The sequence below is a fragment of the Theropithecus gelada genome, chromosome 16, assembly GCF_003255815.1.
Source record: "Theropithecus gelada isolate Dixy chromosome 16, Tgel_1.0, whole genome shotgun sequence".
Lineage (NCBI taxonomy): Eukaryota > Metazoa > Chordata > Mammalia > Primates > Cercopithecidae > Theropithecus > Theropithecus gelada.
In genome coordinates, this window is record NC_037684.1 from 55,925,660 (window position 1) to 55,952,156 (window position 26,497).

The window sequence follows — 26,497 nt, forward strand, 5'->3', positions numbered from 1 at the left end:
AAAAAAAAAAAAAAAAAAAAAAGTTGACTTTGGGAGGCCAACGTGGGTGGATCACTTGAGCTCAGGAGTTTGAGATCAGATTGGACAAAAAAGCAAGACCCTGTCTCTACGAAAATTAGCCGGGCCTAGTGGCATGCGCTTGGAGTCCCAGCTACTGGGGAGGCTGAGGTGGAAGGATCACCTGAGCCCTGGGAGTTCAGGCTTCAGTGAACCAAGATCACACCACTGCACTCTGGCCTGGGCAACAGAGTGAGACCCTGTCCCCAAAAAAGAAAGAAAGAAAAGACAAATGTCCCTTTGTCCACGCTGAGCTGTTAGCGCTGAACGCGGCCTGTGCTGTGGAATCCCACGTGGGCGCGTCCGATGTCCTTGCCTCCTGTCTGTCGGCCTGTGCTGTGGAATCCCACGTGGGCGCGTCCGATGTCCTTGCCTCCTGTCTGTCGGCCTGCCTGTTTCCCATTCCATTTGTGTTATCCTCGAACAGTATCTGTAATTGTGCAACTTCATGTAAATAGTGTCATCGTGAATGTATTGTTTTGCAAATGCCTTTTTTCATCCAGCATCATCTGTTGCTTTTCATCCATGTTGACAAGTGTGTTGTCCAGAAGTTTACAACCAGGGGTGGTTCCCTTTCCCAGTGGGCTTGTGCCGATACGTGTGGGTTTCAGGTTGTCACAATGACGAGGAACCACCAATGGCCTTGAAAGGGCCAGGACCAGGGATGCCAGCCTGTCAGCAGGGCACACAGCAGCCAGGATGTCTCCGACCCCAAGGCGGAGTCTCCATGGGGCTCTTTGTGGGCCAGGGGGCTGCTCCTTGTGGGCGGCGGGGGCTCCTTGTGGATGGGTATTTGGTGAGTCCAAGGGCTCTGAGCTGTCCTGGCCACTCCTGGTGCTCATGCCTGGGGAGGGGTGCTGCTGGCTCTGAGCCTTCAGCCAACCTTCCCCACCCCTCGCCTGGACCCCTGTGGTGGCCAACAGGATCTGGTCTTGGTGGAGGTGCTTTGCCTTGGACTCCACTGCGGTCAAACAGCCTTTATTTCTTCATTTTTGACATTTGTGTTTTTACTTACGTAATTTTTAATATTCTTTATAGTCTATAGTTTTCCATTTGCTTCCTCCATGTTTTCAAATTATGTTACTTTTATAGTAAGAACAATGAAGTATCAGGCTGGGTGCGGTGGCTCACGCCTGTAATCCCGTCACTTTGGGAGGCCAAGGCAGACGGATCACCTGCAGTCAGGAGTTTGGGACCAGTCTGGCCAACATGGTGAAACTCCTTCTCTACTAAAACCACAAAAATTAGCCGGGCGTGGTGGCGGGCGCCTGTAGTCCCAGCTACTCAGGAGGCTGAGGCAGGAGAATCGCTTGAACCCGGTAGGTGGAGGTTGCAGTGAGCCGAGATTGCGCGGCTGCACTCCAGCCTGAGCGACAGAGCGAGACTCCATCTCAAAAAAAAGAAAGATGAGGTATCAGAGGAACACTTAAAAGCACTGAGAATCTTTAAATCTAGTAAATTTAATACAAAATGTGTTAACTTCAATATTCTTTTTTGTTTGCTTTTTTAAATACAGGATGATTCAAAGCCACCTTACTCCTATGCACAACTAATAGTACAAGCAATTACAATGGCTCCGGACAAACAGCTCACCCTGAACGGAATTTATACGCACATCACTAAAAATTATCCCTACTATAGGACTGCGGACAAGGGCTGGCAGGTAAATGCCTTTCAGTTTGTTGTTAAATAGAGGCCGATTGATACTGAGAAGAAAGTTGAGTGGCTGCTGTACTTAACACAGGCACAAGTTAGGAAGGTAGAAGGTGGCGGGGTGGGGGGGGGGGCGGGGGCGGTGGTTGGAACCTCCTGTGCTGAGAGGAAGAGGAGTTGGGGCTGGTGCTGCCATGCTCTGCCTCACCTTCCTCGCGTGGAGCAGAAGGAAACATGGTTCTGGAAGAGCATCTAGGCCTGCGTGCTTTACTGTTGTGGAAATTCATGCGTCCGCACAGGATTTGTGAAGTGTGGATTGTCTGAGATATTTCCCTTTGACCAGTGCAGTTCATATTTGAAATGTAGGAAAAATTTGAAACCCAGCCTATCCTTCCCTTTGGCATTCTCCTCTCTTCCTCATCTAGTCCTGCTAATGGACAGAAGTTTTGAAGTTTGCAGAAACAGTTTTCAAACCATGTTTTACCAAGGAACACGTAGAAGACATCTTAACCAGTTGGTCGGAATATAAAACAGATGAACGTGGTGTGCCCTGTCTCAGCCGGGGAGCCCACCTGCTCGTGGAACCCCAGGGCTGCCTCCAAAAAACACTCTGAAATCTGCAAAATGTTCCCTTTGGTCAGCTCACACACCAATAATTTTAACCCTTTAGACTATGTAGGTTTTTTCTCTTTCTGTGTTATCTGTGTTGTGTTGGCTGTTTACTGGATGTATACGAGAATCTTGCTATTTGAGATAATTTGGCAGTGGGTAGGTTTGAAATATAGCATATTAAAAACATAGCAAGAGAAGAAATGTATGCATGCTTATAGTTTTTTAATTCGTTAAGTAACCAGGAATATCTATAGAATTTCTTTGAGGCTTTCATGTAATGATTAAATGATCCTTAAAAAAACGTCTAAACTGCATGGCTTAGTGATGAGGGTGGTGCAGGGGCACCTGTTTTCTGTTTATTGAAGGGAAAAACCTTTTCTCTTTTAACCGCAGATGTATAAACATGTTATATTGAAAAATAGCCCACCAGCCGGGCATAGTAACTCATGCCTGTGATCCCAGCACTTTGGGAGCTGAGGCAGGTGGATCACGTGACTCTAGGATTTCGAGCGCAGCCTGGGCAACATGGCGAGACTCTGTCTCTACAAAAAAAAAAAAAAAATTAGCTGAGTGTGTTGGGTCACACCTGTAGTCCCAGCTACTCCGGAGGCCAAGGTGGGAGAATCACCTGAGCCCAGGAAGCAGAGGCTCTATCGTAAAAAGAAAAGAAAGCCTACCAGCCACGTCTTCCATATTTCCCTTGTGGAGGGGCTTGGGGGTCTTTAGTCATGGAAGGTACAGAATGAGACCCAACCTCCCCTCGACCCACTTGGTGCACCCCATGCCTGGAGTGTCTGTGCCCGGCCCTGCCCACCTCCCTGTTTACAGCAAGGGGGCATCTCTTAATTGACCATTCGGAAAATGCCGGATTCGGAGAGTTGTTCATATCCAGCCATGTCAGGGTCTCTTAACACATCGCGTGCTGAATTCTGGCCGTATTTACTCTATTTTAATCTTTTTATAAAAGTGAGGCTGTGCTTCAGACTATATGTGTACACACACACACACATACGTACTAACACACAACCAGACGATAACTTCTACCCATGTTCCAGTGGCCATGGCTTTATGGCTTCGTCAAGGAGAGAAACGCCACATGGAGTCCAGCTGGCTCTGGGGGAGTGTGTGAGGATCCCTCAGAGTTTAAGTGCAGCTTATTCTGATGGTTTGAAGTACCAGTTACCTGGGGCTTTGTGAGTATGTGTTTCTAAGAAGCTTTATTAGACTTTAATCTGTTTCTCTTAAGTGGTATTTCCGTGTGTTTTTTTCTAACATCTGTTTATTTGAGAACTACCTATGAATAGGACAAGGCTTTCTTGCTAAAGAGGGTGGATGGATAAAGGCCCGGCCTCAGTTTTGGGGGTGCCCTAGTCAGGAAGTCAGGACATGCCTTTTGGGGAGCAGAGCCCTTGGAGCAAGGCTGTTCTGGACCACATTCGCGAAGTGGCGAGGACCCCATGGGACCGATCCCTCATGCATGCACTGCTTTCTGTCATCTGTTGCAGGTGCCTGCACAGCCCACGTAGGCAGGGAATGACAGACTAGCACACATCAGGCACCCCTCTCTGCTGAACTGCTATTAAACTTGTTTCTGTTGAAACATTTTCTTTCCTGTCTAGATCAAGGTCTGTAAGTCTACAGCTGCATCTCTTGCCCCAGTAAGGCCGCTCCTGTGTCATTTCACACCTCGTGGCTCCAGCTAATTTAGCAGGAGAGGGATGAGTTTCTCCAGATTCCCCTTAGTTCATGGACACCTACTATCTCTCTCTTTTTTTTCTGAGACAGAGTTTTGCTCTTGTTGCCCTGGCTGGAGTGCAGTGGTGCGATCTCGGCTCACTGCAACCTCCACCTCCCAGGTTCAAGCGATTCTCCTGCCTCAGCCTCATGAGTAGCTGGGATTACAGGCATGAGCCACCACACCAAGCTACTTTTGTGTTTTTAGTAGAGACAGGGTTTCTCCATGTTGGTCAGGCTGGTCTTGAACTCCTGACCTCAGGTGATCTGCCTGCCTTGGTCTCCCAAAGTGTTGGGATTACAGGCATGAGCCACCACACCCGGCCAATGTACTCTTAATTTCTTTCTGTCCTCAGCTGTATCCTTGGCTGTTGGAATACTGACCCTCACGGGCTGTTCCTCTGCCATGAGATTCTCTGAGCTGCCCTTCCCAGTGCGTCAGACCTTATTCTGACCTTGTCCCTCTTGGCTTAAAACAAAAGCGAGGTGTTTTGCATTGTCTACCAATGGTGTGGCTTTTTGGTCAATCCTCAGAGGATATCCGAGGGTGAAATGAGACGGTCTGAGGACATCCGAGGGAGAAATGAGACGGTCTGAGGACATCCGAGGGTGAAATGAGACGGTCTGAGGACATCCGAGGGAGAAATGAGACGGTCTGAGGACATGTGGGGGTGAAATGAGACGGTCTGAGGACATGCGGGGGTGAAATGAGACGGTCTGAGGACATCCGAGGGTGAAATGAGACGGTCTGAGGACATCCGAGGGAGAAATGAGACGGTCTGAGGACATCCGAGGGAGAAATGAGACGGTCGGAGGACGTGCGGGGGTGAGATGAGACGGTCGGAGGACGTGCGGGGGTGAGATGAGACGGTCGGAGGACGTGCGGGGGTGAGATGAGACGGTCGGAGGAATCCTGTTTGAAAAGATGCCGTATGTCTTTCCTTTGTTTGCATTTACCTGCTATGGTTTGTTGTTTTCATGGTAGAAAAGTATTTAATAAGTGACACATCAGTACAGAAACACACGGAGCTTATAGCTTGTCCTTTAAAACCAGGATGGCCAAGTGAAAAGTCAATACAGATTCTTATTTTTACTATTTAAAAAAATCAAAGGGACACACTGGGCATTGAACTATGTTTTTTCTTCTTTCTAGAGATGATGTAAGTGTTTTCTGATAAGTAATCTACCACACATTGTACTAAAGCAGAGCAGCAAACAGCCAGGAAAGCTGTGCCCTGCCTGCTCCTCCCGCTGGGCTGCTCCTCCCGCTGGGCTGCTCCTCCGGCTGGGCTGGACCAGTGGAACAGCATCTCGGTAGGAAAGGAAGAAACTGCAGAGTCTCTAACCCAGAGAGCCTAACAAACTGGTTTATACAGAAAAGATCTTCAGCAAACACAGTAACATGCTGTAAGAATATGTTTTACTCTATTTCTAGCGCACACATACATGCATAGGTGCCTAGTCAAATAGGAACGAATGCCAATGTAGAAAGCATTTTTGCCTTCACAGCACTAACACCTAAAACGCACACGGCATATAATACTTTGATCTTTAAGTGGATAATCATGGAAGTCTCAAGATCGCATCCACTAGGTTAGCCTGAGTATTCATTTATAAATACACATATTTTTAAAATAATGCTTTGGCAGGGCGCAGTGGCTCACCCTGTAATCCCAGCACTTTGGGAGGCCGAGGTGGGCGGATCACGAGGTCAGGAGATCAAGACCATCCTGGCTAATACGGTGAAACCCCGTCTCTACTAAAAATACAAAAAATTAGCCAGGTGTGGTGGCGGGCGCCTGTAGTCCCGGCTACTTTGGAGGCTGAGGCAGGAGAATGGCGTGAACCCAGGAGGCGGAGCTTGCAGTGAGCCGAGATCACGCCACTGCACTCCAGCCTGGGCGACAAAGCGAGACTCCGTCTCAAAAAAAAAAAATAAAATAAAATAATGCTTCAAAGAGACTTCTAGAAACAGTGGGACTACATCTGGACCAGAATGAAGTGACACAAGGACTGCAAATATTAAGACTAGGGGTGGCTTTTCACGTGGAGCTTTTATGTAGAGGACATCTCTTTCTGTTGATTCCTGCAGCTGAGACAAGCTGTGATCACAGGAGATTCCAAAATCTCAAGCTGGGCTTGAGTAACACCCTAGATAGACATCAGGAACCCCATTGAGGGTGAAGTACTGAAACTGATTCATGTGAGAAAGAGATGCAAATGTGTAAAGATTCACGCAGAGCCTGCTGGGACAGAGGGTGGAGGTGGATTCGTCCACACGTACACACCAGCGGTGTGCTCAGGTGGTGGCCGTGGGTTTGTCCGCACGTACACACCAGCGTGTGTGCTGGGGAAGGGCCCCCCAGATGGAGTGCTTGACATGGGCTCGCTCCAGAGGCGTCTGACTCAGAAGCTCCTGAGCGAAGTGTCTACTTGCGGGGGGAGGAGTACTACGGTTAATGGATACAAGAAGGTGTTTCGGGAGAAATAGGTCTAGAAGGGTTAGGTCATTTTGGTTTTGACCTGTCAATACTTAACATAAATGAAGAGTTACAAAATAGAGTCAGTCTTTTTCCAAGATGTATTCTGTCATCATGAGCTGAGCCTCTTGGGCCGGTGACATCCAGAATGTTCCCAGTTCATTGGCTGGCGGGAGGACCCAGTGCCGCAGATTGTTCCGGGAAGCTGGCACAGATGATTGACACAGCGAAGTCACCACCAAGCAACTGCTTAAGTCTGGTCCTCGGTCCTCGGTCTTCTTTTTCTGCTCTGTAGTCCAAAGAATCTGTGAAGGTAGCAGCATGTCCAGTGTGTCACCCGCTGCTTCATTTTTATGGTGCTGTGATGTGATGGTGAAAGCTGCCGTGTTGAGTCCAGGAATCCGCTGCAGCAGCTGTTCTTCAATACAGTTTTCTACCCAAAAAAAGGAATTCAGGCCGGGCACGGTGGCTCATGCCTGTAATCCCAGCACTTCGGGAGGCTGTGGCTGGTGGATCACCTGTGGTTGGAGGTTCGAGACCAGTTGACCAACGTGGAGAAACCATGTCTCTACTAAAAATACAGTATTAGCTGGGTGTGGTGGTGGGCACCTGTAATCCCAGCTACTCGGGAGGCTGAAGCAGGAGAATCGCTTGAACCCGTGTGGCGGAGGTTGCAGTGAGCTGAGATCGTGTCATTGCACTCTAGCCTAGGCAACAAGAGTGAAACTCCGTCTCAAAAAAAAGAAAAAGAAATGTGTTCATTAAAAATAGATGTGTAGGTGAGTTTATTCTCTTCCATGTCTTCAAACTCCAGGTCGTACCTGTTGGTGAAATTACTCTGTAATAACTGGAACTCGTCATCCATGATAATGTCATCTAAATATCCCACCACAATATCAGATTCATCAGAGGTGGAAGAGAAAGACAGCACAAAGCTCTCTTCTTCTAAGGCGTCCATCACTGCTGCCCCTATAGACTCCTGCCCTGCCTGCGGCCCAACCCGCATGCAGGGCGTGGCAGGCGACCTGGTTAAGGCCTCGCAACCAAGGCTGCAGCCTGCTCACTGCCCAGTCAGGTCAGCACCTGTGCGCCAGGCCCAGCCCTGGGTACCCGGCTGTGCCCACGTGCTGGCCCGGTCTCTGCACACCGCCAACACCACGGATCCGGGCCTCGGTGACTCCAAAATGATTTTTTATGGTTTTATAATTTTACCTAACCCGGAATTGAGATAATTGTTGTGACTGTGAAAAGTTTGAAAAGACGGGGCTCTCAGCCTCCAAAGGGACTAGAGCTGGTTCCTTTTATTTTTATTTTATTTTATTTTTATTTTTTTTGGGACAGAGTCTTACTCTGTCGCCCAGGCTGGAGTACAGTGGCGTAATCTCAGCTCACTGCAACCTTTGCCTCCTGGGTTCAAGTGATTCTCCATCCTCAGCCTCCTGAGTAGCTGGGACTACAGGTGTGCGCCACCACGCCCAGCTAATTTTTGTGTTTTTTACTAGAGGTGGGATTTTGCCATGTTGGCCAGGCTGGGCTTGAACTCCTGACCTCAGGGGATCCACCCACCTCGGCCTCTCAAAGTGCTGGGATTATAGGTATGAGCCACTGTGCCCATCCCTTGATCTCTTTTAAAGGAAGGACTGTGCTCTGGACTCACCCTCACCCCTGCTCTTTTGGAGGCATTCCTGGACATTAGACCCCTCCTCTGAAAGGAACGTGGCCTGTTCCTTCTCCTCAGTTTCTGCACACGTCCTTACTGTGCAGAATGCACACTGGAGGGCACTCAGAGCTGGGGGGTGTTAGATAGACAAACAGTCCTTGAGAAACTTGAGGTCTGCTTAGGAAGGCTGACCAGGAAGGCACAGAGGAGAGCCCCGGAAGGGAGGGAGCTGGTGCTCACGGAGGGCTGATTGTCAGTAGATGCTCAATTTGGAAAGCCTTTGGGAGAAAGATAATTTGCTCAGAATTGCACATCCTTTTCTTCATGTTTAGCGTTAAAGAATAACAGCCCACGTTTTCTCTGAAAGCTTTATAATTTCTGAATCATTAGAGTCCAGTCAATGTGGTTTTAGTACGTGTAGCAACAGAATGAAGGTACATCCATCCTGGGTTTGATCAAATTACAACGGCCTTAAATTACCTTAGAAACATAGTTAATTTATTCTCTTTGTGTCTACATTAAATGTCTCATTACTTCCCCATATTTTCTAGAGTCTTGTTGGCTGGCAAATCGCAAGTAATCTTTCCTTATTTGCCCTTGAAGTTGTTGTTAGGGAGATGGATTGGAGAATAAAATAGGTTAGAATCTATTCTGATGATGCAGACTGTGTTCTTGTATGTTTTCAGGACAGAAAGTAGCAGCTCCCCAATTCCACAGACCGACTTTGCGTCTCGTAAGTGATGGTGGTGGTGATGCAGGAGCAGGGCTTCTGGCCCGTGTCGCGTTCTTCTGCTCACAAGGCTAGAGTCTGGCCCTGAAGTCACCTTTTCTGCTTCCAGATTCCCACTGTACTGACCTTCTTTCCTCCTAGCAGCATGCAAATTAAATGACTCTGCGTCAGTCAGTACAGCCACAGTCTTCACTCCAGGGATGGTTGACTGCTTTCTGCTCTCCAGCGTCGGACGCCATGTGGGGCAGTTCTTTCTGAGTTCCTGCTTAGGAGGACTGGTCCTGGCAGAACAGCCGAGAGGGCAACTGTCGACCTTCTCAGGCAGTGGCTGGGATTGCCGTTTGCACTGCTTGAGGGTTTTATATTACCATCGTCTGGGTTTGCTTTTCTTCAGTCACAGTCTTAGAATCCACCTTCTACTTCACACTTAAAATTGGTCACAGTCTCAGAATCTACCTTCTTCTTCACACTTAAAATTCTGAGAGCAGTTGGCAAAGCTTTGCCTTCTCTGTCCAGTAACAGTCATGTTTGATTTTCTGGAGGAATTGATAGAAAGACTGGGTGTCAGCTAAAGCGAAATAAAACATCATAGCAAGTATCTGTGGTTATTAGAATATTGGAAATCTCATGTGACGCCTGCACCTGTAAACAGTTTCCCAAAATCCCACACACAGCCTCGCCCCCTCTTCATGTTGCCCACCAAGTAGCTCCCATCCGTCCACAGGGCCCAGAGGCGTTAGCATGGCACTTGAACAGCCACTGAGATTGGTTGTAAAGTGTTATTTTATATGTTGGATTTCTTAGTCACCTTTGACGATTTCCGAGGCTTGTGATTCTAATAAGATTAATTGGGAAATTTAGAAATGACTTTTTGGGTAGGTTCAGATTGTGTTTTGAGTGATCACCGTTTTAACACTTTAATAGCTTAATTTTAAATCTACACATTAATGTAAATTAATGGAATGTTTCTGTGAACCCATGACTTTTGTCCGGCTTTGGCTGTGTTGGTGCCTGAATCAGGTCACAGCGGGGGCTTTCTTCAGGTTGTCCGTAAACCCTTAGCTGGGCTTTTTTTTGAGGTGGAGTCTTGCTTGTCTTGCCCAGGATGAAGTGCAGTGGCATGATCTGGGCTCACTGCCACCTCTTCCTCCCAGGTTCAAGCGATTCTTCAGCTTCAGCATCCTGAGTAGCTGGGACTACAGGTGCGAGCCACTGTGCTCGGCCGATTTCTGTGTGTTTAGTAGAGACGGGGTTTCACCATGTTGGCCAGGCTGGTCTCCAACTCCTGACCTCAAGGGAGCCACCGCGCCCGTCTGGCTTTTTCTAATAGAAAGAATGATGCACTGACAAGAAGCTGGGAGGGAAATTTTTCCTGTGTATCTTATGAAATTATTTCAAGGATCAAATAAAAAACAGAGGCACTTTGCCAAGTCCTCTCTTACTGGAAGATGGTGTCTGTCCTGATTTTCAGCCTCTTGCTCATTTTTCTTTTTTGCTGGTTTGCCAAATACTTTATACTGGATTAATTTAATTTTAATGGCATGACAGATTCTGTAAGCTAATTCTGTGTGAAAAAGTATTTTAACAGAATGGCTCACATCAGCTCTGTGTGTCTCCAAGCAGGGAGAGGTTGGCAGCTGTAAGTCGTTGACTCCACCTGGAATGCTCTGTGCTGACAGTCGCAGTCCTGGGTTTCCCACCTTGAAAGGAGATGGAGTCAGAAAGGGCCTCTGTGCGCAAGCGCTGTGTGGATTGCCCATCCCTCCTGTTCCCCAGCTCCCCACCCTGCCTCCCGGGCCTGTTCTACCACAGAATGCAGTGTCCTTTCCTCTTTGGAAGCCTGCAGCAGCCTTGGGGTGAAGGACTCAAACCCCAGGCTGCTACTTCCCTTGAGAGTTGCTTACCAAGCGGGGAGGGCTGCTCCTTCCACACAGCACAGCCCGTAAACGTCACTCTGTTGTCGTTTGTAAGCGTGACGTCTGGGTTTTCACTCCCGTGCAGGACGGGCCTCCCTCAGGCCTTGTGAGCTGTCAGTACATTACCTGTGTGACGCCAAAGAGAAACAGTTCACTCTGCAGGCTGCCAGCGCCCCACGCCGAGGTTTCCGCTTTGGAGGGCACTAAAACTAGGACGTGTTTTCATTTCTCGGCAAAGAAATATACGAATTCTATGTATTTTTTTATGTTTCATAGAATTCCATTCGCCACAATCTCTCTCTGAACCGTTATTTCATCAAAGTGCCACGTTCCCAGGAAGAACCAGGCAAAGGCTCGTTCTGGAGGATAGACCCAGCCTCTGAGAGCAAATTAATAGAACAGGCTTTTAGGAAACGACGGCCCAGGGGCGTGCCCTGCTTTAGAACCCCTCTGGGACCGCTCTCTTCTAGGTAAGGAGAAAGAGGAACAAAAGGCCTCACTTCATGCTCACTAAACTCACCTTCAATGTATTGGGAAAATTTCCTTTTGAAAATGAAGGAACTACCAAATGCATTATGATTAAATGTTGGGATGGGGATTTGAGCAACAGTGTTGAGTGGCTGCCCGGGCATTTTCTGGTTCTAGTGGTTGAAACATTTGAGACCGTTTGCAAAGTTTAAACTGCACTCCACTCAGTGATTGCTGCTTTGTGGGGCTCGTCGCATATTGTTCACGCCAGTGCCATGGTGACATTTTTCCTTTCCTTTGGCACAGGAAAAGTTCTTTAAAACTACTTTTTAGGCCGGGCGCGGTGGCGCACGCCTGTAATCCCAGCACTTTGGGAAGCCGAGGCGGGTGGATCACCTGAGGTCAGGAGTTGGAGATCAGTCCGGCCAATATGGTCAAACCCCGTCTCTACTAAAACTACAAAAACAATAGCCGGGCGTGATGGCGGGCGCCTGTAATCCCAGCTACTCGGGAGGCTGAGGCAGGAGAATTGCTTGAACCCGGGAGGCGGAGATTGCAGTGAGCCGAGGTCGCGCCACTTCATTCTAGCCTGGGCAAAAGAGTGAAACTCTGTCTCAAAACAAAAACAGACGCACTGCTTTTCAGCTGCTTAAACTCGTGTTGACTTACAGTGTTAATTTGCCTGAGTTTAAACACTTACTTTCAGCTTCATGAATACTGTTTTTAACCAGAAAAATAAATGAGCATAATGTCAGTCTTAAGTGCCCACTGACTTGCCCACTGCTGGCTCCTACGTCTGTGCACAGGAGCTGTTTAAAGAGGGCAGCCAGCCCTGCCCCGTAGCCCTGCTGCGTATGTGGGCAAGGGGCCTGTGATGGCCCTGTCACACACAGGCTGAGGCTGTCTCCCCGACTGTCCTGCTCAGTTCACAGGCGTACAGAGAAGTAGAACTTACACAACAGTAGTTGGTTGTCAGGAGACAGACGACACCCCCTTTGCGAAGTGCTTTCTGAGTGTGTAAACATGCAATGTGTTCTTCTCGGTGAACAGGAGTGCCCCAGCCTCCCCCAATCACGCTGGAGTGCTGTCTGCTCACTCTAGTGGCGCCCAGACCCCTGAGAGCCTGTCGAGGGAAGGTTCGCCGGCCCCCCTGGAGCCTGAGCCTGGCGCCGCACAGCCCAAACTTGCTGTCATCCAGGAAGCCCGCTTTGCCCAGAGCGCACCAGGTGAGACAGTGGGAGAGGAAGCGAAGGCCAGACAGTGTGAGCCAGACGCGGATGCCTGGGCTCCACAGAGAAGAAATAGCTGGACTGGAGGCCTCCCTGTCCCTCTGTACCTTATACTAGTACCTGAGTGTGATGTCATAGGCCTTGGAAAACTAGTAGCACTGGGAGTGTTTTTTAAAAATGAATGAACGTTCTTTAAACGATACTGAGTAGATGCCTGAAAGAACTTAGAATTAACCTGTTTCTTAGTTTGTCATTCAAAAATCCGTGAAACACCCCCCGTCCCCCCCCCCCCCCAAAAAAAAAAAAAAAGAAGAAAAAAAAGAAAAGGGAAGAAAAAAAATGTTTGTTTTTTTTTTTTTTTTTTTTTTTTTTTGAGATGGAGGAGTCTCACTTTGTGGCCAGGCTGGAGTGCAGTGGCACGATCTTGGCTCATTGCAGCCTCTGCCTCCCAGGTTCAAGGAATTCTCTTGCCTCAGCCTCACAAGTAGCTGGGACTACAGGCATGCACCACCACACCCAGCTAATTTTCGTATTTTCAGTAGAGACAGGGTTTCACCATGTTGGCCATGATGGTCTCGATCTCTTGACCTGGTGACCTCGTGATCCGCCCACCTTGGCCTCCCAAAGTGCTGGGTGTACAGGCGTGAGCCACTGCACCCAGCCTAACATGTCCATTTTAAGGAACAGGTAAAACAGTTTGCAGTTTACTTAGAAAGTCATAATGTGGAGTAAAATTGTGTGCCCTGGGGAATTAAACAAACATAGTGTGGAAACGTGTCCAAACTGAGTCTGTTACAGTTGACAGAAATGTGAATTGGATCAGTTGGGATTATTGGCCCTCCTGGGCCAGAGAACAGCCTTCCCCTGCCCACTGGCAGTGGCCCCTGACAGCCATGTCTCTCTCTGTCTGCTCTAAGCCCCCAAACCACAAAGGGCAGAGGCTGGGTGCCAGAGGCTCTGTGACAGCCCCACTCTGTTTTTGAACTTTCTGCTTCCCCTCACAGGAGGAAGATGTTGATCCTAGGTGAGTGTGGCCCTCGTCTTTCTGGCCTACAGGGGCAGTTTCTTCTTCTTCTTTTTAATTTTGTTTGTTTGTCTTGAGACAAGGTCTTGCTCTGTCACTCATGCTGGAGTACAGCGGCGTATTCTTGGCTCACTGCAGTCTCCACCTTCCAGGCTCAAGCAACCCTCCCTCCTCAGCCTCCCAAATAACTGGCGCTGCAGACACACACTAACATGCCCAGTTAATATTTGTTGTAGAGACAGCGTCTCCCTATGCCCAGGCGGGTCTCAAACTCCTCCCACCTCAGCCTCCCAAAGTGCTGGGATTACAGGCATGAGCCACCGTGCCCAGCCCAGTTTCCTCTTACATTGAGTATTGACATTTTCTTTTTCATAAGGAAAGAACTGTGGGAAGAGGTATTACCAGATATCTAAATAGAACTAAAATTGCATTTTTAGCAGTTAGAGATAGGAATTAAATACCCCTATTAAAATACTACATCTCCCTCATTCTTAGTAACTTTACTATTGTGAGGTGAAATAGGGCCACATCCTGTATTTTAAAGTTTGTATGTTGCTGTCGGTGTTGAGTGTGGGAACCTTTGTTTGTAGAAGTATCTGTAAGTGTCGGTCCTGTTGTGTCTTTCACCAGGGTCACCTCTGTCCAGTCAGCCGGTCTTAATCACCGTCCAGCGGCAGCTACCACAGGCCATCAAGCCTGTCACCTACACTGTGGCCACCCCAGTGACCACCTCGACCTCCCAGCCACCCGTCGTGCAGACGGTTCACGTCGTCCACCAGATCCCAGCGGTATCGGTCACCAGTGTGGCCGGACTGGCCCCAGCGAACACGTACACTGTCTCTGGACAAGCCGTGGTCACCCCGGCAGCCGTGCTGGCCCCTCCTAAGGCAGAGCCCCAGGAGAACGGAGATCACAGGGAAGTCAAAGGTGGGCACTGGGGGAAAGGAGGAGAGGCCGCCCCATCAGCCTCACACTCTTGGACGTCCGTAAGGTTTGCTCATCCTTGGCTGGGTGCGGTGGCTCAACGCCTGTAATCCCAGCACTTTGGGAGACTGAGGCAGGCGGATCGCCTGAGGTCGGGAGTTCAAGACCAGCCTGACCAACATGGAGAAACCCCGTCTCTACTAAAAATACAAAATTAGCTGGGTGTGGTGGTGCACACCTGTAATCCAAGCTACTCGGGAGGCTGAGGCAGGAGAATCACTTGAACCCGGGAGGTGGAGGTTGCAGTGAGCTGAGATTGCGCCATTGGACTTCATCCATCCTGGGTAACGAGAGTGAAACTCCATCTCAAAACAAAAAACAAAGATTTGCTCATCCTTTTCTTTTTTTTTTTTTTGAGACAAGTCTCGCTCTGTCGCCCAGGCTGGAGTGCAGTGGCCGGATCTTGGCTCACTGCAAGCTCCGTCTCCCAGGTTTATGCCATTCTCCTGCCTTAGCCTCCCGGGTAGCTGGGACGACAGGTGCCCGCCACCTCGCCCGGCTATTTTTTTGTGTGTTTTTTAGTAGAGATGGGGTTTCACCGTGTTAGCCAGGATGGTCTCGATCTCCTGACCTCATGATCTGCCCATCTCGGCCTCCCAAAGTGCTGGGATTACAGGCTTGAGCCACCGTGCCCGGCCTGCTCATCCTTTTCTAATTTGCCATTTGTTTTAGAGACATTTTCTAGCAGGTGTGGTAGCCATCTGACTATTATGTTTTAAACTGGCAAGATTTTTATTTGCTTTCCAGTAATATTAGTGTCGTTTCTTTCCTTTTAATTTCAGTGAAAGTAGAACCTGTCCCCGCCATTGGCCACGCCACGCTCGGCACTGCTAGCCGGATCATTCAGACGGCACAGACCACCCCGGTCCAGACGGTGACCATAGTACAACAGGCACCTCTAGGTCAACACCAGCTACCAATAAAAACTGTCACACAGAACGGCACTCATGTGGCATCAGTCCCCACTGCGGTCCACGGCCAGGTGAACAATGGTAAGACATGCCGGTCTGTGGCTCCCGCGGGTGTGGGTACTGGGGAGCAGAGACCCTTCTCACTCGGGGTTTTGGTTCTGACTGTAACGATTTTAACTTTTGTCTGAGGAAATGTTTGCATTTCGAAGCTGCAGGAAATCTAGTAATGCTATAGGAAGTGGTCATGGAGTCGGCTGTCATGGGATTCCCGTTGGAGGACCTGTCTGAAAAGAGATGAGGGTTTCTAATACCTTGAGAGAGAAAAATATTCTCGCCTTTTGTAGATTTCCTGGGTGTGGCCTGGAAGTAGCCTGAAATGGTGGAAGGCTGTGGCCCGCCAACCTCCTGTGTGGAACCGCCACCTGTCTTTTCACTTGGCCTTGCGTGTCCTGCGGCGGTGCTGTGTTGCTGAGGGTGGGAGAAGGGCTGCTTTTCTGTGCGCTTTGCTCTGAAAGTCCATCGGAGGCCCGTGCACAGAAAACTGAAAGTAGAGACACCAGAACGTCCGCGCCGACACCAGGCGATCTGCCTTCGCCCTGCACTGCGGAGTGTGGAAAGGGCGGGAGTCCCTGCCAGCTGCCGAGTCAACTCTGGTGGTGGGGCCTGGCCCAGGTGTGGGCTCCCGCTGCTCTGGGTTGGGTACACGCGGGCTGTCGGCGGCTGTGCTGGCTGATCCTGCCGCTTGCAGGCTCTCAAGCAGGCAAATCCAAAGCTACCAACTAAAACTGTCTCTGTGCCCACGACACACTTTCTCTGAAAGAGGGTAAAGGTCAGAAGGCTTTCTCACGAGTTCGAATCCTTACGGAATGTTAGGAACAGAGACCTGGAAACCTGCAGGTACCTCCTACTCTGACTCAGCACCACCCTGCCTCTCCCCAAATTTATGAAAGAACAAGGTCTGGAACCTTCTCTGGGGAAGACTAACTACCTGAGGGTTTTTTTGTTTTTAAGTAACAGCCACATGTGCTGCCTGTAGATAGAATGCGAAGTTTGCAGTCATCAGTTACCTGTTTGAATGCCTTCGTCCCCAAGCCCTGTGTCTCCTCCTCTTCTCTCTGGGTAACTGTGGCTGTCATGCTCTAAGGTGATAACCTGGTGGCACTGCAGGTAGCTGGGAGGAGATGGACGCTGGGAGGAGATGGACGCTGGGAGGAGATGGATGCTGGGAGGAGATGGACGCTGGGAGGAGATGGACGCTGGGAGGGCAGGCAGTTGCCTTTCTGGTCTCAGTCATTCTTCCCAGTCTTAAGACAGGGCGCAGGCCTGGTGATGCCCAGACTTGATACGTGTCAGAATCACCCAGAAGGCTTGGCTTGTTAAGAGGCCAGAGTGCTGCGTTCCCCAGAGTTCCCGACTAGGCACATCTGATGTGGGGCCCAAGAATGTGCATTTCTGAAACATTCCAGGTCTGCCTAGAGCCACTGGTGCAGGTCAGAGGCCTTCTGGGTCCACCTCTCTTAGAAGCAGTTTGAAAAACTGTATCCTGGCCTGGTGCGGTGGCTCACGCCTGTAATCCCAGCACTTTGGGAGGCCGAGGTGGGTGGATCACTTAAGGTCAGGAGTTTGAGACTAGCCTGACCAAGATGGTGAAACCCCGTCTCTACTAAAAATACAAAAATTAGCCGGGTGCGGTGGCTCACGCCTGTAATCCTAGCACTTTGGGAGGTCATGGTGGACGGATCACGAGGTCAGGAGATTGAGACCAGCCTGGCCAACATGGTGAAACACTGTCTCTACTAAAAAAAAGACAAAACATTAGCTGGGCACAGTGGCGGGTGCTTGTAGTTCTAGCTTCTTGGGAGGCTGAAGCAGGAGAATCGCTTGAACCTGAGGGTGGAGGTTCCAGTGAGACAGGGTCGCGCCACTGCACTCCAGCCCAGGCGACCGTGCGAGACTCCATCTCAACAACAAAAAAAAACTGTATCCCTTTTGTGTTTTTAAGTTATCCGAAATAATTTTTCACTATTGAAAATATTGATGTTTTAAAATAAAGCTTTTATGGGATTATTTTCAGTGTACTACTGGACTCCAAATACAGACGTCGTGAGTTGTCCCCTCACCTGCACGTGGACACACAGGCAGGAGTGGCCCAGATCCTCCCTCGTCCGGGGCCTGGTCTTTCCATCTCATGTTCCCCCACAGGCTTTGTACGAGTCACGTACTTTAGGCTTAAATTTTTTTTTGTTTTTTTGTTTTGAGACGGAGTCTCGCTCTGTCCACCAGGCTGGAGTGCAGTGGCGTGATCTCGGCTCACTGCAAGCTCTGCCTCCTGGGTTCACGCCATTCTTCTGCCTCAGCCTCCCGAGTAGCTGGGACTACAGGCACCCGCCACTGGACCTGGCTAATTTTTTGTATTTTTAGTAGAGACGGGGTTTCACCGTGTTAGCCAGGATGGTCTCGATCTCCTGACCTCGTGATCAGCCCGCCTTAGCCTCCCAAAGTGCTGGGATTACAGGCGTGAGCCACCGCGCCCGGCCCTTTAGGCTTAAATGTTATTTATTAGTCATATATTTTCTCTGCAGCAGTAAAATGTAGATATAAATATTAAAGTTTAATTTGTCTATGAATAACAGAATTGATAAAAACCAAAAATTAAAATGTTACTGAAGATGTCTTTCTTAGTGTATTTAGCTTTAAAGGAAACCACCTGATTCGTTCTGTATTCACTGATGGTTGCCCAGTCCTAGTGTCAGCACCGAGGGCCTGTTTCCACTCAGGAAGGAGAGGACAGAAGGAGCACGGAAGCTCCTTCCAGATAAGTGATCTTGGCTGGGCGCGGTGGCTCACGCCTGTAATCCCAGCACTTTGGGAGGCCGAGGCGGGTGGATCACCTGAGGTCAGGAGTTGGAGACCAGCCTGGCCAACTACAAAGATAGCTGGGTGTGGTGGCGGGCACTTGTAATCCCTGGTACTCCGGAGGCTGAGGCAGGAGAATCACTTGAACCTGGGAGATGAAGGTTGCAGTGAGCGGAGGTAACACCACTGCACTACAGTCTGGGGTGCAGACAGAGCGAGACTCCATCTCAAAAAAATAAAAGGTCTTGTCAGTGATTTTTCTTTCTTTCTTTTTTTTTTTTTGAGACGGCGTCTTGCTTTGTTGCCCACACTGGAGGCAGTGGCACAATTTTGGCTCACTGAGAGCTCCACCTCCCGGGTTCATGCCATTCTCCTGCCTCAGCCTCCTGAGTAGCTGGGACTACCGGTGCCCGCCACCACGCCCGGCTAATTTTTTGTATTTTTAGTAGAGACGCGGTTTCACCGTGTTAGCCAGGATGGTCTCGATCTCCTGACCTCGTGATCTGCCCGCTTGGGCCTCCCAAAGTGCTGGGATTACAGGCGTGAGCCACCGTACCCGGTGTCAGTGATCTTTGAACAAAAACGTTTTAAATGATCTGTTATTGGGAATGGTTCTCCGTTGATTTGGTTGAAACCTTTGACTAAGAAACAACTCTGTTCGAGAAAGGATTTTTTCAGGAAATCATAATTTGGGTTCCTAGCACGACTTTTTTCTTTTCCTTTCCTTTCCTTTTTCTTTTTTTTGAGACGGAGTCTTCCTTTGTTGCCCAGACTGGAGTGCAGTGGCACGATCTCGGCTCATTGCAACCTCTGCTGCCCGGGTTCAAGCAATTCTCCTGCCTCAGCCTCCCGAGTAGCTGGGATTACAGGCGTGCGCCACCACGCTGGGCTAATTTTTTTTGTATTTTTAGTAGAGACGGGATTTCACCATGTTGGCCAGGCTGGTCTCTTGAACTCCTGACCTTGTGATCCACCCACCTTGTGATCCTCCCAAGTGCTGGGATTACAGGTGTGAGCCACTGCGCCCGGCGTTTTGTTGTTGTTGTTGTTGTTTTTGTTATTTTTTAGGCAAGATCTCACTCTCACCAAGGCTGGAGTGCAGTGGCGTGATCACGCTTCATGCAGCCTCCTGTGCTCAAGCAGTCCTCCCACAGCAGCCTCCTAAGTAACTGGGACTACAGGCATGTGGCACCACACCTGGCTAAATTTTTACATTTTTTAATGCAGTCTCACTCTGTTGCCCAGGCTGGACTCAAACTCTTGGTTTCACACAGTCCTCCCACCTTGGCCTCTCAAAGTGCTGGGATCACAGGTGTGAGCACCACGCCCAGCTGGCCCCAGTATTTTGTATTACTGCTTTCATACTCCATCGAGAGTTTTCATCCCCAAAGCCAGTGCCCAATTGAGCAGATGAGAGAGGCTGTTGAGGGAGAGGAGGTGGCAGATGGGCTTTAAGAAAGACTTCACGACCAAGTGGAGATTCTGGAAATGCTTTTCCTTAAGACAGGTCAGCTCCAGCCTGGATGCCGAACAGCCGGCATGGGGGGCCGCGGCTTTGGCCTCTGCGGTGTTTTTGTTTCTCTGTTTTGTAAGAGGTAGTGTCTCGCCATGTTGCGCAGGCTGGTCTTGAGCTCCTGGGCTCAAGCAGTCTGCCCACCTCAGCCTCCCAAAGTGCTGAGATTACAGGATGAGCCGCCGCCTCCAGCCAGAACATCTTTTCATGTACTTTATGGTTGGTTGTATTTCTTCTTCGAAGAAATGTTTTTTCAAATCCTTTGCCCATCATTTAATTGGGCTGTTTGTCTTTTTGTTGTGACATTTGTAGTTCTTTATGCCTATGTAGAGATTTCAGGCCCTTTCAGGCATGTGGGTGCACCTCAGAGACACTGCAGGGTTGGATCCAGACCACTGCAAAAAACGAATACTGCAGTAGAGCTGCCAGTCACATGAAGCTTTTGGGTTCCTACTGTATTAAGCAATTATGTTGATACTGTATCGTGGGTAATATATTACCCCAAGGTAAATTTAGTATTTTTACTGAAGGATTATGTGGATGTGGCCAAGTTTTCTGACCTAAGCATGGGGTTAGACTGTCACGTGCAGGGAGGAACTGCACAGGCTGCCTGAGACTCCCCCAGGGGCACCAGAGGGGTCACCACCACGGGCAGAGAGGCCGAGGCCAGGTCGCCTGCCCTAAGGGGGTTCCGTGCTCACCCCGGTCCCAAGGGCAGCCTGAGCCGGTGTTGCCTCTGCCACCAGCTGCTGTGGGAACCGGGGCTCAGGGCTTGGCCTCTGCCTGTGTTGTGAAGATGGTACTGCCAGATAGGAGGTGGGACTAACAGGACGAGGGGTCAGGATGGTCCGGCTGTGGGCTGTAGCCCTGGCCTTGCAGGACAGCAGTGGCTTGGTGGGATGATAAGTGAGTTCCATGGGCGGGCACAGGGCGTGAGCTGCCCGTGTCTTCCTGGAAGGTGACTCTGGGGTTGTCACTCCAGCTGGAGCGTGCCCTCATTTTTGCTTTCTTAGGGGTCTCCACGGAGGCCTCATTCAAACACAGGTGAGCCCGTCCCAGACCTGTCAGGTTCACCAGGGTGGTCCCTGGTCCCGTTGTCACCGTCGTCCACATCCTGCCCACCTGCCAGTGCTCCTGTGTCCCCTGCTCTGCTCCAGGGGCCCCAAACCCTGTGCAGAGCTGTGGTGCATCACGTTGTCCGCCCCATGGAGAAGGCCTGGAGGAGATGGAAGCTGGGAGGCTTCCTCTTACGGGAAGGGAAGCCCCAGAAATGTGCCTGGCACCCAGGAGCTGCTCGAGCTTGTTCCAGAGCGTGGGGAGGGCTTGAGGTCTCCCCTCTTTGAATACATGGAAAGGAAAGCCTGGCATTTTCTGGAAATGCTCCCAAGTCTCCCTGGCAGGGAGATGTGGGAAGAGTCCCAGCGCCCAAGCTCATCCAGATGCTCTTCCTCCCATCACACGTGCTATGTCCCAGCACCCTCAGAGCTCGCTTTGGGAGACCCCTGCCTCAGGGCTGCGGGTGCCGCCATCCACACCACAGGCCCTTCTGCTTCCTGTTTCCAAGGCTAATCTCCTGTCTCTGGGCTGCAGACGCTCTTTCTGGTTTACTGGCACAATTAGGATTGTGTTTTTGTAAATGACTTCATCTTTGCTGCTGTTGTTTTGAGATACTGTCTTGCTCTGTCACCCAGGCTGGAGTGCAGTGCCGAGATCTCGACTCACTGCAGCCTTGACCTACTGGTCTCAAGCTATCCTCCTGCCTCAGCCTCCCGAGTAGCTGGAACTACAGGTGTGCAACACCACACCCAGCTAATTTTTTGTAGAGACAGGGTCTCATTATGTTGCCCAGGCTGGTTTCAGACTCCTGGACGCCCGTGATCCTCCAGCCTTGGCCTCCCAAAGTGCTGGGATTACAGGCGCGAGCCAGCATGCCCAGCCAGTGTTGTCGTTTTGATTTGGGAGTTCAGGGCTGAGCTGTGTTTGGCCAGGGCCCCGCCAGCTCGGTGTGGCCTGGGCTGAGCTGTGGTCATGGAGCGTCTCTTGGCTCACACATTGACTCCTTCGGCCTCTTGACTGTCCTGGTCCTTCACAGGGCTCACACATGTGTCCTTTTGTTTTCTTTCTGTCACTTTAAGGGTTCACAGATCACTGTCAACGGAAGGTGTTGCCACAGCTCAAGCCTCACACAGTGGAGGAACCTCCTGAGGCCCTTCACGGGGCCACTCCCTGTCTGGCCAGGCCTGCCTGACCCACCCTGCTGGGAAGCCTGGGCCCTGCTGCTTCCCCCTGCAGCGTTCTCCTCGGGCCCTGCCTTTCTCTTCTTTGATAGTTTGCTCCCTCCTGCCTAACTCTGCTCTTCATTGTGTAGCAGTTATGGGGTCCTCAAATAGCATTTGTTGACTCCAGTGTTCCCCTGGGGCATCTCCTCAAGCTGGCCAGGGTTCTCTGCGTCTCAGCTGTGGCCCCCTGCATGAGGGCGCACACTTCGCAGTGAGAGCAAAATGCCCAATTCGCGCTGGCAGAGGCGGACCCTGTGAGGGTCTCCCTGTACCGGGCACGGGCTCTTATTCTGAAAGGGTGCGCAGCAGTTTCTGGAAGGAAGGAAGGAAGAAAGGAGGGAGGGAGGGAAAGAGGAAGGAAGGAAAGGAGAGCGATAGGCACAGAGGAAGGTAGATGAAGCCCTGCGCGCCCCGGGGTGACCAGCCCTGGTCAGTGCGTGCTGTGCGGGTGCCTCTGCCAGTGACGGCTGGCCAGACAGCTGTAGCCCCACACCCGCAGGCCACATATCTGGGAGAGTGTGGGCCTTCAGAGCCTTCTGGATCCCGGCCCCACAGAGGAATTGCGGTCCCGTGTCCCCCACAAGGACCCTTGGGGAGGGAGCAGTGCATGAGCACGGAGCAGGACACAGCGGGGGAGCCAGGCTGAGGCTGCGGGCCCCTTGTGGCCGCCAGGTTCACGTGCGCCTCGGTGGGGATCTGGCAGCCAGATTTGGGGTGAGGATTTGATGACGTGGGTATCCCTGGCTGGTCCCACAGTGATGATGGTGTTGCACTGTAAGCACGTAAAATGGCAGTGATGCCTGAGGGTCCCTGGACATCTTTCACAGCCAGCATCAAAGCGGAGCCTTTCCAGGCAGAGCAGCCGCTGCGCCACTGCGGGTTCACAGTCCCAGAGCAGCGGGATCAGGCCATGCGGACGAGGAGGGTGAGGCCTCGGTCAGGGCCTGTGTTCTGCGGGAGCCGCACCCATCATCGCCGTGGCGGTGGCGGTGGCGGTGGCAGTAGCGGCCCTCGTGTCTGAGCTGCTCCAGCATCTCTGTCCACAGCAGAGGGTCTTCTGAGGCTTCCAGGAGGTCTCGGAGGGGCTTGCTGCCTGCAGTACCCACACAGCCCGCAACTGGGGTGTTGTCAAGTGTTACGACCTAGGCTGCCTGTGGGGTAAAAGTTGATGGCTAGGAAATGCTCCAGACACTTCAGTTTGAAAATACTGGAATTTATGTGGGGAGAATTTGTGTGCATGGAAGGCCACAAATGTGAATGCATCTCTGCGATCTTCTTTCCAAAAGCCACCTTCCGAATCACTGAGGACCCTCAGGGTGGAGAATGTCCCCTTGAGAGCAGAGCGTCTGGAGATTGGAGTAGGCGGCAGCTGAGCCCGCTGGCTGCTTTGCCACAAATCCTGAACGTCTCTGTAGATAGACTTGCAGAGGAACTTAGTTCTTCCCCTAAAGGAATAGAAACAGCCGGGCACGGTGGCTCACGCCTATAATCCCAGCACTTTGGGAGACCAGGGTGGGTAGATTGCTTGTGCCCAGGAGTTCAAGACCAGCGTGGACAACATGGTGAATCTCTGTGTCTACAAAAAATCACAGAAGGGGCTGTGGAGGTGGCACCTGTAGTCCCAGCCACCGAAAGGCTGAGGCAGGGAGATCGTCAGTCTGGGAGGTTGAGGCTGCAGTGAACCGTGATCGTGCTGCTATACTCCGGCCTAGGAGACAGGGTGAGACCCTGTCCAAAAAATAAGTAAATGGAGGAATAGAAACTCAAGCCAGCACACGTCGTCTTTGACAGCATTCTGTGGATACGTGAGTTCTAACCACGGGGGCAACATGGGATGCAACAGTTCGGTGTGCCATGGGGCAGGGTAATTTGCTTATTTCTCTAAGACTTTATATAGATCTATAAACACATTCCCATTAGGTCGTCCTTTCCTTGTGACAGGTAATAGTGGAGGTGTCACAAGGTGGGGGGCCTGTCTTGCCTGGTTTTCAGGTTCTACAGCTTGTCTTTTCTGTTTTTTGAGAAAGGGTCTGTCACCCAGGATGGAGTGCTTTGGTGTGATCATAGCTCACTGCAGCCTTGAACTCCTGGGCTTAAGTGATTCTCCCGCCTCTGCCTCCCAAAATGCTGGGACTACAGGTGTGAGCCACCGCGCCCAGCCTTCTCCTTGTGTGTGAGCTGGAGGAGAGAGTGCTGTCCATGCGGCCATGGTTATTCTTTGTTGAAAGCTGTAACGTGGGGTCGGTCCCTGTTACTAAGCCTGTGTCACTGTCCCTGGGCCCTAAAAGAGCACCTGGCTCCTGTGACTTGGGGTCCTCTCCCCAGGACCCCTTGGCCTCAGAGGGACCCCGTGTGCCAGCTCAGACTGGAGTTGCCTCAGTTGACACAGCAGGCCCCACCCAGACAGACCAGCAGGTGCTTCTGGAGACAAGAGCAAAACCTATTCCGGCATCCCGGAACCTGGGATGAGAAGGGACAGGTGGAAGGTTGTCCAGAGATACCTACAGCTTGGACGCTGTTCTGAGCCAGCGTAGGAGAAAGGCCACTTGAAACCAGAGTGACGCTGTGTGTCTGCACCTGCGGCCCACCCCAGTGGCCCCGGGTGTCTACACATTTTTTGTAGACACATTAAGAGTTGGTTGAGGCCACACGCCGTGGTCCACGCCACACCTGGGGCCATCGACTCTGACCGTGATGGCTGGGAGGCACATCTGAGGTGGCCACAGGGTTTGCCCAGCTCACACCAACTGCAGGTCAGTTCCTGCGTAGCCTTCAGTAGCCTGAGTCCTTTGTTCCTTCTTGTTCTTTCTCGTTAGTAGGGCAGGTGTTCACTGATGCCTTAATTCTGGGACACGTTCCTTGCCCAGATTCTTGGTGGCTGTTTGTTCTCTTACTGTTCCTGCTGTGTTTTCCATGCTTCGTGTAGGGGGAGCCTCAGAGGTGGCGTCAGGACGTGCCTGCCCCACCAGGTGACCTGGTGCCCTCGTCACACCCCGGGACTGTGCATACACGTGGGGGCTATTTCCAGGAGCACTTTTCTGCCCTGGCGCCCTCGTCACACCCCGAGACTGTGCACACGTGGGGGCTGTTTCCAGGCGCACTTTCTGCAGTCTGTGTGGCAGGGCCCCCGTCCGACTCCTGCAGCCTCATCAAGTCTCCCACTCAGGTGTTGCTCCTCCAACTTTGTTCTTTTTAAAAATCGCTTCAGCCATTCTAGGTCCTTGGCATTTCCATGTGAACTGTAGAATTCTACACCAAGCCTGCTGGCGTCTGGATTGGGACGGTGTTGAATCCAGTGTGTGTGGCAGCGTTGGCAGAGCCCCTCTTCCTTTGATCTCTGCCCATCTGCTTGATTCCATGTTTGTTTTATTCCACGGACCACCCCCTCCCATCTTCTCAGCTACTTCGGGTTCCATTTCATGGAAATTCCTGAGTCCTCCTGGGCTTGTTAAGGTGATGCGTACAAATTAAAGTCCCTGGGGTTGTCAGGCGTGGCAAGAGCTCCTTGTGCTCAGAGCTCTCACGGAACACAGAGCAAGCCTGTCTAGATAGAGTTCAGCCGGTGAGGGGCAGGGGCTGGTGAAGACGGCTGCGCCTCTGTGTGTGCTCAGGGGCAGGGTCGTCTCCAGGCGCCATGTCCTAAGCCATGACTCCCTGGGCCACGCCTATGTCCACGCAGCTCACGTGGGCCCAAGGTGCTCATACATCACGCTCCTTGTCCAGGATGGTCCTTTCTGGCACCGTGTGGTCCTCAGTGCAGACCCGAGTTTGCAGAGCTTTCGGGATGGAGCCTTCTGCCTTGTTTAGCTTGTTTAGATTAACAGAGCTCAGTGCCTTCCCAAGAGAGCACGTGGGGGCCTCATTAGGAGCATCTGCCCAGCTCGCGTGCGCGTTCCTTCTCCGCCCCTCTCTTGTGGTCAGCCCACCATGGTGCTGCAGGGCTAATGGCCGCTCCCTCGCCAGCTCCGGCGCCTCCAGGGCTCTGCTGCCTGTAGCCTTCCTTACGTGTTCTCCACCTTCCTCAGCACCTCTGCTGAGACCTCTGTCTTCAGGGCCGGGCATGTTAGCACAGCCCTGCTGCTGGGTTACAGGGGTTCATGTGGGGTCCCCATGTGGTGGGGCACCTCGCGACAGAGGCTCTCTGAGGGCAGGGCTGGATGGATGAGAGTATTTAAGTGTCACCATTTCTTTTTTCTTTTTTTTTTTTTGAGATGGAGTTTTGCTCTTGTTGCCCAGGCTGGAGTGCAGTGGCATGATCTCGGCTTACTGCAGCCTCCGCCTCCTGGGTTCAAGTGATTCTCCTGCCTCAGCCTCCCGAGTAGCTGAGATTACGGGCGCCACCACCACGCCCGGGTAATTTTGTATTTTTAGTAGAGACGGAGTTTCACCAT

The 26,497-nt window shown here is 51.1% G+C and overlaps 2 protein-coding genes and 1 non-coding gene across 3 annotated transcripts in view; 2 read left to right on the forward strand and 1 right to left on the reverse strand.

The window, feature by feature from the left end:
• The window catches only part of FOXK2 (forkhead box K2), a 111,906-nt gene that overhangs the window by 78,065 nt on the left and 7,344 nt on the right, over window positions 1-26,497 (forward strand). The window contains exons 5-9 of the mRNA XM_025363495.1: window positions 1,574-1,720; window positions 11,119-11,312; window positions 12,361-12,536; window positions 14,194-14,490; window positions 15,330-15,539. Coding sequence (XP_025219280.1) covers window positions 1,574-1,720; window positions 11,119-11,312; window positions 12,361-12,536; window positions 14,194-14,490; window positions 15,330-15,539 — 1,024 coding nt within the window. The remainder of the gene's footprint in view (window positions 1-1,573; window positions 1,721-11,118; window positions 11,313-12,360; window positions 12,537-14,193; window positions 14,491-15,329; window positions 15,540-26,497) is intronic.
• On the reverse strand, window positions 6,620-7,542 carry LOC112609213 (ADP-ribosylation factor-like protein 2-binding protein). The gene is made up of 2 exons (XM_025361718.1): window positions 7,283-7,542; window positions 6,620-6,974 (listed from the first exon to the last, which is right to left on the reverse strand). Exons 1-2 carry the CDS (start codon window positions 7,540-7,542, stop codon window positions 6,620-6,622), a joined length of 615 nt encoding a protein of 204 aa, XP_025217503.1.
• Window positions 10,878-10,978, forward strand: LOC112610513. Its single transcript, XR_003116402.1, has one exon. It is a non-coding gene; the product is annotated as a small nucleolar RNA U13 (small nucleolar RNA).

What these genes read in the sequence shown, in the direction of transcription:
- LOC112609213 (XM_025361718.1), bottom strand. Translation starts at nt 7,542, where the DNA reads ATGCGGGTTGGGCCGCAGGCAGGGCAGGAGTCTATAGGGGCAGCAGTG. An exon ending in TTTAATGAACACATTTCTTT is followed by an intron (nt 6,975 to 7,282) that starts TTCTTTTTTTTG and finishes TTCCTTTTTTTG; the next exon opens with GGTAGAAAACTGTATTGAAG.